This window comes from Acomys russatus, chromosome 24 (genome assembly GCF_903995435.1).
Source record: "Acomys russatus chromosome 24, mAcoRus1.1, whole genome shotgun sequence".
Classification (NCBI taxonomy): Eukaryota; Metazoa; Chordata; class Mammalia; order Rodentia; family Muridae; genus Acomys; species Acomys russatus.
The window spans coordinates 23810376-23823755 of NC_067160.1; the positions used below are offsets into that span (position 1 = coordinate 23810376).

The 13380-nt window shown below is 38.0% G+C and overlaps 1 protein-coding gene across 1 annotated transcript in view; it reads left to right on the forward strand.

Moving 5' to 3' along the window:
- Positions 1-572: 572 nt before the first annotated feature.
- The window catches only part of Fap (fibroblast activation protein alpha), a 50040-nt gene continuing 37232 nt past the window's right edge, over positions 573-13380 (forward strand). Inside the window, exons 1-6 of the mRNA XM_051167100.1 lie at positions 573-623; positions 4239-4316; positions 5023-5143; positions 6296-6450; positions 9109-9212; positions 13056-13191. Coding sequence (XP_051023057.1) covers positions 573-623; positions 4239-4316; positions 5023-5143; positions 6296-6450; positions 9109-9212; positions 13056-13191 — 645 coding nt within the window. The remainder of the gene's footprint in view (positions 624-4238; positions 4317-5022; positions 5144-6295; positions 6451-9108; positions 9213-13055; positions 13192-13380) is intronic.

A 13380-nucleotide genomic window follows, 5' to 3' on the forward strand; every position in this document is an offset into this window, starting at 1 on the left:
ATGATATTCTCCACCGTTGAGTGGAGAGTGAGATCTGACTGTCACACCTTTTCTGACCACGTTCCCTGGATGGGGAGGCCTGGTGGCACTCAGAGGAAGGATAGCAAGTTACCAAGAAGAGACTCGATATTCTAAGAGCATATATAGGGGGAGAAGGTCTCCCTCAATCACAGACATAGGGGAGGGGAGAAGGGGGGAAGTGGGAGGGAGGGAAGAATGGGAGGAAACAGGGGAAGGGCTAACAATCGAGATGTAATATGAATAAAATAATAAAAATGAAAAAAAAAACTAAACAAACAAACAAACAAAAAACAGGGAAAAAAAGAGAGAGAGAGATTGAAAGCCCTGTAAGAAACAGAATCCCAAAACGATGAAGTGAAAGTTAGGTCACACGGAGGCGCCCTCTGGGACCTGGAGACACAGCGCAAAAGTAGACTGCAAAAGCGAATGAAAGCCTGCTTTGCACTGACACACGTCTTCTCTAGAGCCCAGTGAGCATCTGTCCTGGCATAGTATGATGTGAATGAGCTTTTAAAGCTTTGTCTTCTTCTTTGCCCCTCCTCCTGACAGATATGGCGGTACTCATACACAGCGACATACTACATCTACAACCTTCAGAACGGGTAAAGCATCGCCACCACGTGAACGTGGCTTCCTTCTAAGGCTTAAGCTCTGATTTTAAGACTATGTTCTCTTGCTACTGACAGCACCTGTGTAGTTTGCAATAAGTGTCCATCCACAAAATAGGACAGCTCTCCTACCACACAGTCATCTGTTTATTTGACAACTATTATGCATTTTACGTACAAAAGATCTTCAGTTTTCCTAATTTCAAAAGGGAAATTATAGATGTGCTATTTATGGAAATAAACACATGTAATAAAAATATTTGTTATAGCGTATGGGAATGAGACTGTTTTAAGGATGGTGCTCACTGCATTAGAAAGAGGCAGGAGAAGGGAGGTACAGCAACAGCCACTGTCTGGATACACACAAATGTACGGACACTCATTGATTTAAAACTGATTTTCTTAACATGGCAAAATACTTACTTTAATGCTTAAAGTGTTAAGTATCTCTTAATTATAGAAAGAATAGAGATTGCCATTTATATGTTATTTTCTTTATTTTTATGTACATTCTAACTACACGAAACAGTTAACAGTTAAAAGAAAAAAAAAAAAAACGAATGTACAGGAAGATTGAAGGGCAGCATTCTAGACAGAAGAGTGTATAATGGCTTCCAGGCAGAGAGAACATAGTGTTTAAAAAAAAAAAAAAAAAAAAAAAAAAAAAAAAAGCCTTAAATATCTCACTTCAACTGATGAGAGGAGAGCTCCCTCCTTGGGGATGGTGGATGGGGTTGAAAAGGTGTTGGGAACTGGAAATAGGTTCCAATGACTAGGTAACCATTAAAAGGAGTTCGGATCTATTTTTGATGACAAAAGGAAAAACCACTGAAGGATTTTATAGGAAATGACATGATCAGATTTGCGCTTTAGAAAACTCACTCTCGCTAATTGAGGAAATGGATTAGTTTAGTTACTCATCTTAATATGATACCTTCTTTGCTGTTATATAAAAAGTAAAAATAATTATATGTCTTGACGAGGTATTGAAAAGCCTCTTCTGGTCTATTTCCTCTTTTGTCAAGCAAAGACCTTTTTTGTTTTGTTTGTTTGGTCATCTCTTTATTTAAATGTTCAGGGAAGACACAAGACCTGGTTTTTAAAACATAGTCCCAGTTGATCTAGTGAATTTGGAGCTTCTTTTCTGTCTCAATACCACCATTAGGCAAGACGTATTTACAGAGCTCTATAGCCTGAAAAGCATATAAAGAAAAAATGCAAATGAGCTGCAAGAACCAAGCTCACTCCTCAGAACCCTTCAGTCTGCCAAGATGGGAACTGTAGCCATGCAGATAAGTTTTATTCGGGCTTTAATCGTGTCCTTGTTTTGTTTTGTTTTTTAAATCGTTTAAAAATTCTTGATGTTGAAGTTCACTTGAAAAGTATCCAAATGAAAACATTCCCAAGTAAAACGATGATTATTAATTTCTTAAGAATAGCTTAGATACGATTTATGTCCTGCAACTATATTACTTATTTAGCCCGTCTGCAGTAAGTGTAGTCAAACCAGTTTTTTTTTAATGTGTGGATTTATGTGTGTGTCTCCTATTTCTTAAAAACTATTTAATTTGCCAGATATTTTTTGGCCAGGTAAGACAATATCATTTTAGTTGGAGATGGTGAATTGGTTGAAAGCCAAGTTTTGATTGAATACCATTAATACCATGTCTCTACCTCTGAAGACTATGAAAACCTCTAACCGGAAAGCTACTTGCAGTTGATACCCACTTTTCCCCAGCGGAGTGTCGCTAGTATATATCAACCACACTCTAGAGTAGGCTTCGTGCCCAGAAGTAGCTGATCATCACACAACAAATTTCATAGCTTTTGTTGTTGTTGTTGTGGACTTTGCGTGTTACGTTGGCATTTTTTTGTCTTATTTGTTCATTTTTATGCTTTTTGAACAAAGAGAACATCAAGTTGCATGGCAGAGAGGTAGGATAGGTTTTGGGGGAAAGCATGATCAAAATTCAACCGTATGAAAAAAACTATGTCTAGAAACAGAGTACTCTGGTTTAAGCAAGGTATGAATTCACAGGTAACAGCTATTACAACGCATCCTCTTTCTCCGTCTTTCTTGACATTAACGACACATAAAAACACAAAATGGCAAGTCAGGTGGCTTTCTAGTCACAAAGAGGCATGCGATTGGATTTGCAGCTTGTCACTGTTTGTGTCATTGCATAGCTTCATTGTACTCCGTAGAGAAAACTTAGGCAGTGTCACAATGTCAGTCAAAAGTAATGTGAACTTGATACAGAATTATAAACCAGATTAAAAAAAAAAAAAGACTTCTGCCTCAGTACCTGTACTACATCCTTACATCTCCACTGGATCTTTCACCTCTCGTGTGTCTGGTGTTCATGTATTGTCCCTCTGGCTGCCAGAATTCCCACTGCAATGCAACATTCAAAATGTTCTTCTTCTGAGAAGAATAAGATCATATTTTCCCTCATTGTTAGGTGTTGTTCTGTGCGATGTAATAAATTCAATTAAGATAAAGTGTAGTACAGGTCTTCCCAAGTGTTTAAGTGTGAGGGAGTGGGGAGGGTAGAACTTACAGACAAATATGAGGCTCAAGGTGGACAGGCTGTTTGCAGAAAAGAAAAACATCTTTAAATATCTTCAAACTGGCCTTAGGAGTAGGCATTGCCTTGCTGTCCCACAGAAACAGTCTTGATGAGACCTCTAAGGTGACTTTCAGCAGTCCACCTTTCCGCATGGCAGCTTAGGATTCTCTAGGACAGAAACACTTGATGTGTTCTCACTGAAAAGCTGCACGAGCTCCACAGCGGCAATTCACTTAGCCGAAGCTTGCAGAGGGCCTCTAAGCATCGATGTGAGATTTTTTTTTTTGGCCAATAAAATATCTGCAATTTTGCCCATGGGTGGAGAACTTTGCAAGCTTAAGGCACACTGCCCAATATACGATCTGTTTTTCAGTTTTGCTTGAGATCAGATGTTCCTTTCCTTTTCTGATTTCAAGTCAGATCCCTGGGTAGATTGTCAAATGGCATCTTATTTTCAAGAATTTGAAATTCATATGCATTCACAGCGATGGGGGTTCTGAATGGGAATGTGGAAGAGCACATATTACACTTGAGCACAATTATAGAAACTCAGAGCTGGAAGGCACGTCAGGGACCATCTTAGTCTGGTGTGTGCAAATTTTACAGTCTCAGGGGTTAAATGACTTGAGCTTTATTTGGGGTTTGCCCAAGAACTAGCAATGCAATATTTGAGTCATTATCATATCTGTGTCTTACGATATTCTTCTATAAAACAGAGAGACACTATTAGATGATTTCTAGACAACCCAGTCTGTAGGTGTGTTATCCATTTACTTCACCGTGAAAGTCTAAACACAGAAGTTAGGTGACTTTTAAACAACCAACGGGAGGATATTAGCCACTCACTGTGCATGGCTTTAAAGCCTTCGTCCCACGTACGTCTATTCTGAGCTTTTAGAAGTGGGACTATTCCATATAGATGTCCCTAATTTTAATGGTTTGTTTAATTATTATGCCTATGAAAATTTTTTATGTTGAACACCAAGAGTTGTTGTGTGTTTTTTTAATACATTTACTTTTCTTTCTTCCTTCCTTTCTTTCTAGGGAATTTGTAAGAGGATATGAGCTCCCTCGTCCAATTCAGTATCTATGCTGGTCGCCTGTTGGGAGTAAATTAGTAAGTGTTTAGATTATAGAAGTGTTTAATCATTTAAATAAAAGAGGAGCCATTTGATTTTGGCCTTTGTTAAATTTCCCTGCCTAAAAGGAAAAAAAGAAAAAAAGAAAAAAGAAAAGAAAAAGAAAAAAAGAGAAGAAAAGATACATCATGACTATTTCAGCGGCTAAAAACGGGAAGAGTTTGGATAAATTGAAACCCGTTTGAGAATTCCACAAAATCTCAAGCTCATGGATAGACTTCTTTAAATATCGCAGTCAAAAACTTTATCCTTATACTCAGCCAGAATGCGTTGTGCCAGAAAACTCAGGAAAAATATGGTTTTCACAAGTTTCCCAGACTAGCTTCAGACAACATGAAATTTTGTCCAAGCTCTTATTTAAGGACTCTAAATAAAGATTAGATCTGGCTAGCTATTAATATTCAGGGATTTATTTGACTGCCTATCAATATGCACAATTACTTATTAGATAATAAAATAACTATATTGCAGTAGAAATTATTTATTTGATGCAGATTTTTAAAATCATAATTAATGTTAATGTATATTGATTATATTTTTAACCTGTTAAGTTATTTTAGTTGTGAATTATTTTGCACATGAATTTCCAGCCCTTTAAAAGACAGTAGGTAAATAATTAAATGTTTATTGTTCTGTAATTGTTGAGGAATTTTCCCTTATTAATTAATTTTTTACCATTTCTAGGCATATGTCTATCAAAATAATATTTATTTGAAACAAAGACCAGAAGACCCACCTTTTCAAATAACTTACACTGGAAGAGAAAATAAAATATTTAATGGAATCCCAGACTGGGTTTATGAAGGTAAGCTATATTTCTTTTTTACTGCTGATGTATTAAGCTTATAATTAAAAATGATTTCATGTATTCAGTAAGAATGAATTGAATGAAATCTTTTTTTAAATGGGTGACTGTCCTTCTGAAAACTGTTAATAGGTTATGAATAGAACGTGACTCCTCTTAAAGAATAAAGTATTATTGTCAGAGACTGGTGAAATCTATATATTATATAAAGTGCAGACAATTTATATTCCAAGAAGTGTATGGTCCTTATTTATGAAGTTAATGTATTATCCCTAGTTTGTTTTGCTTAAGAAAGAAATTCCAACTGATAGGCTGTGATCATATGGTGAGGGAGGAGGTCCTTTTCTGTCAGAGGCCTAGGGATGGAGGGGAAAGCAGGAATAAACAAGGGGCTAACAATCGAGATGTAATTGGAATAAATTATTTAAATAAAAAAGTAAGGTAAAAAGCAATCAAAGGAAAAAAGAAAAAAAATTAAAGAAATCCCCCCCAGAGCTAAACAACTACATTATTTTGTAAGAAATATTCTTAGTTTTTGGTGCTGACTCATTCTTGGATTTTATCCTTATTCTAGGTCATGTAGGACACAGGACTTAATTGGACTTTAAGAGGTTTTCTAGTCTCTCTTCTGCTAGTCCCTTTCTTAAAAAGAAATATGTATGTGCATATTTTTACACACATGCACAAATTAACCCTGGCTTGAAAAGCTTCTTAGGAATGAAACTCAGCCTTCACTGGTAATGTCACCTGTCAGTAAAATCACAGCCTACTTTGTCCACTTTAGGTATTGACTACTTACTAGCCTGTCTTTTCTACCTAAGTCTGTAGTATAGTTAATTTGGGCTACTTTAGGTTAATTTTTTGATTGCCCTTAGGAGAAAATTAATTAATACTTATGTGTTTATTATTAATTTTAAATGTTACATTTCTGGTTAGCAGCAATTACTAACAAGACTAATTGACATTTGATGTAGAATGAGGCTTAAACTGTTCCTCTTAATTCGCAGTATTTTTTTTAATAACCAAAGTATGGGATATGTTAATACACATTAAAAACATCATTTGAGTACAAAATATTTGTTTCGAAGTATTAACAATGATTTTAAGAATAAACTATAATTGTAAACAATATGCAAATACTTATTTTTTCAGAAGAAATGCTTGGTACAAAATATGCTCTTTGGTGGTCTCCAAATGGAAAATTTTTGGCATATGTAGAATTTAATGATTCGGACATACCAATTATTGCCTATTCCTATTATGGTGATGGACAGTATCCCAGAACAATAAATATTCCGTACCCAAAGGTATGTGAGATGCTTTTAATATTTTATTTTTATTATTTTTAATTATGTGCATCTGTGTGTAGGTATGTGAACATGATAAGGTGCCCAAAGGGGATAAAAGTGTTGGACCCCTCTGTGGCTGTGAACTGCTGGATGTGGGTGCTGGACTTGAACCCAGGTCCTCTGGAAGAACAGTACTTGCTCTTAACCACTGAACCATTTTTCCAGCCCTAGATGCTTTTAATAAAGGCCTTCATCCCCTTGATGTCAAAGTGAGCAATCATTACCATGAATAGAGGCGGGAACAACACATTTGGAAAGCTCCTTGTCCTAGTGCGATATCAAGCAAACACTGTACTGTGCTCTATTGTTTATGTGGACATGTGTTGCTTTGGACATCTGGCTATGCTGGAAGAAGTAGTCTTTGCAAAGTCTATTGCAGAATCTTTGAAAAAAACATATGGTCTAGATCATGGAGGAAAAACAAGCTTAACTTAGTTTTAATTATATATATATATATATATATATATATATAATGTTCCAAATTCAGGGTAAAGTTCTGTTTCACAATTCCTCTTAAATTCTCATGTAAATGCAAGCCAGAAAGGGAAATTCAAATATTGAATCTGATGTCTTTGTCAGGTAGCGACAGGCACATGCTAAGATCTTTTATAGGCAGGTAAATGAAGGTTATGAGTCTTCAGTTCTTCCCTAAGGCAATTAATGAAAATAAACATCATGTATACTTATTTTCACCTTTTTTTAAATTCATGTATTTATTTGTTCACTTTACATCCTGGTCTCTTCTCTCCTCTCTCTCCTCTCCTCCCAGTTTCACCATGCCTCCTTATACCTCTTCGCTTATTCCTCAAAAAGGGACGGTCCCCACCCCCCCACCCCAGCTCATAAGGTCCAATCAGGGCTGAGTTTATCCTCTTCCCCTGTGGCCAGGCAAGGCATTCCAGTGATGAAGGGATGAAGAAGTATGCATGCTTTTTATTCCATTCCAAGACTAGAGGAGAAGGACCTGAGTGTGCATCCAAATGGCTGATCAACAGGGAGGAAGCATTGTAACCTATTGTGAATTCAGATAAAGATGTGAAAGAGGAAAATCAGGAAAAGAATTTATCTCATGTTAAAAAAAAATGGATATTTTCTAGAATGTGTGCTTTTTATATACGTAGCTCCTAGTGCTTTTACTTGCCAAACCCTATTCAGGAATGACTCCAGTGGGCCCCTAGATAAGACAGGATGGATGTGGCATTTGCAAAAGTGGCTTTTGAAACAAGCCAAAGACACTCCAGAGAAAGGGAAGTAGAATTATAATGTTTATCTTAAAAGTCACTTAAAAAAAGGGAGAAGATAGGAAATAAGTGTTGAGATATAAGTCCCCTCAAGGACTGTGTAGGGAAAAAAAAAAATGCAAAGTTGGAGATGCTTGGAAGTGAAAAGCCTGATACTTGGGATCCAAAGTGTAAAGATCTGGAATGTTCTGAAGAATCAAGGTGAGCAAGAAGAGGTGACGGTGCTCAGAACTGAGGTGTGACTGCCACTGATCTGGAAATGTGTACCTAAGTCTTCATGTTTCTTTATAGACTAGGGACAGTAAAACCTATAGCACATGACAGAGGGATGAGAAAATTCCAGAGAACCTAATAAGTCTCAAGAAAGATTTCAGATCAGCAGTTCTCAACCTGTAGGTCATGACCACTTTGGGGACAATGCACTCATCATTCCACAAGGGTTGCCTAAGACCATCCGAAAGCACAGACATTAACATTACAATTCATTAAAAAAAACATTACAGCTATGAAGGACCAATGAAAATAATTTCATGGTTGGGGATCACCACATCATAAAGACCTATATAAAAGGGCTGAAACATTAGGAAAGATGAGAGCAGCTGATTTAGATGAACGCATACAGCCTTGAGTCATTGAACACTGTACTCCTGAACTTCGTAGGTTCAAATTTTATTTCAGCTGCAAGATTCTTCCTAAAGTAAAATAACATCAATTCAAAGATAGTGCCTAGGCATCAGGTATATACTGTAGTGCAAATCAAATTTTAGGCATAGAGTAGCACAAAAAACCAAACCAAACCAAACCAAAACATAAAAACAGTATAAAATCCCATGGACCCCTTCTTTGATAGTGAGATTTCCATTATCCTCTGGGAAGGAAGCAATGCTAGTGGGTAGTGAGGCCACTGGGAGGGTGAGCCATCCGGTCATTCAATCCCAGTTGTTTGGCAAAGGCAAAAAAGTAAGTTTCGTTTAGTTCTCCTTTCTAGTCTCTTTCAAACAGATCTTCTCCCTACTCTTCGGGGCACATAGGTTCTTTGTGTATTATCAGCTTAACAATAACGAAACACACCTGCCTGGAAAATCAGCACAGAGCATGGGCGGCAAACGTGTACTTCATCTCCATAGTTATTTTTCCTATGAATCACGTCTCTTACGAAACAGCTGGAATACATTTAACTCTGTGATAGAACAATGGTAATCACTTTGCAAGTAAAATAGAAGCCAAGTTCTTGGCCGCTAATGCAGAACATCTTCAACTGTAATATACCTAGCTTTACTTGCTTATTAAAACATGCCTGAAGTCCTAAAGTGTCTTTAAAATATTGACAGTAAGTAAAATTGTAACAGATTGAAAATGTCCATTTTCTTGGCAGGCTGGAGCGAAGAATCCTGTTGTTCGTGTCTTTATTGTTGATACCACCTACCCACAGCATGTGGGCCCTATGGAAATACCAGTTCCTGAAATGATAGCTTCGAGGTCAGTGATCTCAGATGCTAACATATTGAACTTAGTTTAGGCTTCTTTGCCAGGGCGGGCTGAAGATACACGGGCCAGAAGCCCGAAATTAACAAGCAAGATGCATGCAAATTAAAAGTCACAAATAAGTTTCTTGAACTAGTTTCTGAAATAACCCTGTGACTCATTTAAAGGTGACCATGGTGACGAATCCAAAGCTTCCTGGGGTTTTCCTCGGAGGTAGAAATGTAAACTTGGTACCAATGTCCACGTTGGAAAGTTCACCAAGCCTTCAGCATGACCCCTTTACAGTCGGGTCTGCTTTCCCTCAAGCCACGGTTCCTGGATCTATGTGCATCCTAGGGCATCCTAAGCCAGACAAGGCAATCCTTCTAGAGCACCTAGTGCTGCCTCTGAAGTAGATTGTTTTGGTTATCTAGCTGCAGAATCATACGTGAAGAAACTATTCCCTGACAGGAAAGTGAAGCCTTTGGGCTACAGAGAAGGCTCAGAGCTCTTACAGGAGACTGAAGTCTACTTCCCAGTACCCCCATAGGTCTGATGCACTCTTCTTGCCTCTGCTGGCACTGGACCCATGTGCCCAAACCTACATTCAGACCAATGAATATACATAATCAAAAATAATTTGTGAGGGAGTGCTTTGATTTTTCAAGGCAGGATTTCTCTGTGAATCAGAGGCCTGACTGTCCTGGAATTCACTCTGTATACCAGGGTGACCTCAAATTCACAGAGTTCCACTTGCCTCTGCCTCCTGAGTAATGGAATTGAAGGTGCAGGACACCACTCCCAGCAAAAATAAATTCATTTTTAAAAATTTTTTTTATTAATTTATTATTGTTACATCTCAATGGTTATCTCATGCCTTGTATCCTCCCATTCTTCCCTCCCTCCCATTTTCTCCTTATTCCCCTCCCCTATGACTGTTCCTGAGGGGGATTTCCTCCCCCTGCATATGCTCATAGGGTATCAAGTCTCTTCTTGGTAACCTGCTATCCTTCCTCTGAGTGCCACCAGAAATGAACTGTTCTCACTTCTCTAGCGTGTCTCAGATACACCTGTCTGACCTTGATTATAGCAACCGTCTAGGACTAAGTCAGTTCTCTGTGTCTTTCTTTTTGAATTTGGTTAAAAAAAATAAAGGGTTCTAAGAACTTTACCTGCCTAGCACAGAGGGCTTGCATCTTCTCCAGCGACACCAAGGAGAGTCAGACAGAGTCAAATGACTGCTCACAACAACCTGGTTAATGGAAACTCAAATAGATGATTAAACACACACACACACACACACACACACACACACACACACACACACACACACACACACACTTTTCTTCGGTTTAACCCTACCTTTTTATATTCATTTAAAAGACAAGGTTTGATAATTCCCCAAAAGGAGAAAAACAAATGAACAAACACATTATAAAAGAAAAAATCTTAAGTGTGAAAAACAAACAAACAAACAAGAGGCAGTGAATTTTTTAAACTTCTGCCTGACCACTGTCAAATTGTTTAATCTATTCTGTTTTACAACTTCTGTGTTTCTGATAGCATCTCAAGCTGTTTTGAAAAAGTAAAACATTCAAATCAAATACTTCACTTTTTTTTTCTGAGACAAGGTCTCTCTGTGTTAGCCTTGGCTGTCCTGGACTCACTTTGTAGACCAGGCTGGCCTCGAACTCACAGCAATCCACCTGCCTTTGCCTCCCGAGTGCTGGGATTACAGGCGTGCGCCACCACACCCAGCTTCACCACACTTTCCTTTATAGTGTCTTAACTGTTTTTAGTAGTCTGCGCAGTGGCGATGGCTTTCTCATACAGTAGGGCTGCTGCCATTTTTCTCCAGTAGACTGAGTTTCTCCTTCAGGCTTTCCCTTAAAGTTTCATTTGTTAAGCCAATTTCTTTAATGAACTTTATGTACACGACAATGTGTCTATTTCTTGAATGCATGGTTGATTGATTCAGTGTTTTGTTCTTATTATGACACCGTCAGCCTTCATCTACCTCTGGATTAAGGCATAAAGATAATCTAGGCATGACGCCCAAGTGAGAGAGCAGGCTTCTCTCTGAACATATCTCTGTTAATGTTTTGTGTCACGTTTCTGAATGTTTTGGGGTGTCATACTGAATCTAGTGTAGCAAACAAATGACAAGGAAAGTGGTAAGCATGTGACTTGGTCCTGATGAATGGGACGAGAAAGACTGGACTAGCTTTTGTTTGAAGAAGTGGTCGTTTTTTGTAATCTAGAGGAAGCACTGGGGCTAACCTGAAATGGCCGTAGAGGAAGTCGGATGGAGGGAGAGGAGAGCACCTTGGTCCGAACCTTTTCAGAGCATCATGTTCTGAGACACTTGCAGTTTGAACGGACACATAATGGGGAAAATTTTTTCACACAAATAGACAATGAATCAGGTGACATAACTGCTCCTTTCCTGTCTCTCATTTCTTTGATAGCTTGACTTCCTTGTTTAATTGTTTAATTTGTTTCCTGTTTCATTGTATGTACTTTGCAGCTGTTTCTCCCTCTCCCTCCTGCCCCTCCTCCTTCTCTTCTTCTTCTTCTTTAGTTTTTATTTAAGTAATTTATTCAGATTATATCTCAATTGTTATCCCCTCACTTGTGTCTTCCCATTCCCCCTCCCTCCCTCTTTCGTGATATTCCCCTCCCCCTAGATCTGTGACAGAAGGGGACCTCATCCCCCACTATGAGATCACAGCCTATCAAGTCTCTTCCTGGTAGCCTGCTTATTCTACCTCTGAGTATCACCAGGTCTCCCCACCAAGGGGAAGTGGTCAAATAGGGGATGCCCGAGTTCATGTCAGAGGCAGTCCCCACTCTCCACATAATCATGGAGAATGTGCTATCCATTGGCTAGGTCTGGATAGAGGTTCTAGGTTTACTGCATGCATTGTCCTTGGTTGGTACAATAGTTTGAGCTGACTCGCCTGGGTCCAGATCCACCAGTCTTAATGGTCTTCTTGTAGGTTTCTAGGACCCTCTGGATCCTTCTATTTCCCCATTCTGCCTTACCTCTCTCACCTAGAGTCCCAATAGAAATTTTCTTATGTGTCAAAAGTAATGGTGGGAACAGCGCATGAGTCAAGATCCATCTTTATCACTCTCAGCTCATCTTTACATATTCAAATCAGTACATTAGTATTTCAAATTTATACAGAAACAAGGGACTACATGTCTAAATAATTTCACTGATGTTGGATATTGTGAGGTCAGAATTTGAGCCCTAAGTTCTTTCTAGCTCTATGGAAAATTTTAAAGTTCTACAGTTTTGGCTATAAATTTTCATTCACAGACATGTATAATGATCACAGCTATTCACAGACACTTAAGTAGGTTATAAACAACATTGAAGCTATTTACGTCATCTGATTATTATTAATATTATTTCAACCCTTGACCAAGATGACAGCTAAAACTTAGCTTCCACCATGAACCCATCTGGAGACAAAAATGATCTTTTCCTCATACTTGGCTCCCTCTGCACGAAGGAAAAAAATGGAAAAAATTAGATTATGGGCACATCATAAAAATTTTAACACTTTTATCGCTCTTAAATAGATAAATCATTTTGCCCTTACATATTATTTTTTACAAAATAGGCAGAAAACTCAAGTACAAAATAATTTCCTTGGATGAGTAAGCTTTTATTTATTTTAGCCAGCAGGTCTATTTAAGTACTCTCCCCTAGAGAACGTTTGTTTTCCTTATCTACTGAATATGTATCCTATACTAACAACTGCCTTTTGGAAAATATAAATGAGGATATTATTAAATGTGATAATGAGCTGATGATTGAGACTGTTGTCTGTTTTGGTTTGTTTACAGTGACTATTATTTCAGCTGGCTCACATGGGTGACCAGTGAACGGATATGCTTGCAGTGGCTAAAAAGAGTGCAGAACGTCTCAGTTCTATCTATATGTGATTTCAGGGAAGACTGGTATGCATGGAATTGTCCAAAGGTAAAGTGTATTAAAACCACTGGAAGGATTTCTGAAAATGAAAACACAGCAGGAGCTTCTGACTTATAGGTCACATTTTTTGTATTGTATTTCTTCCTACCAAACACTTCCATATACTACCCCCCACTTTCCTTCAAATTCATGACCTCTTCCTTTCTTAATTGTTATTGTATACACATATGCATATAC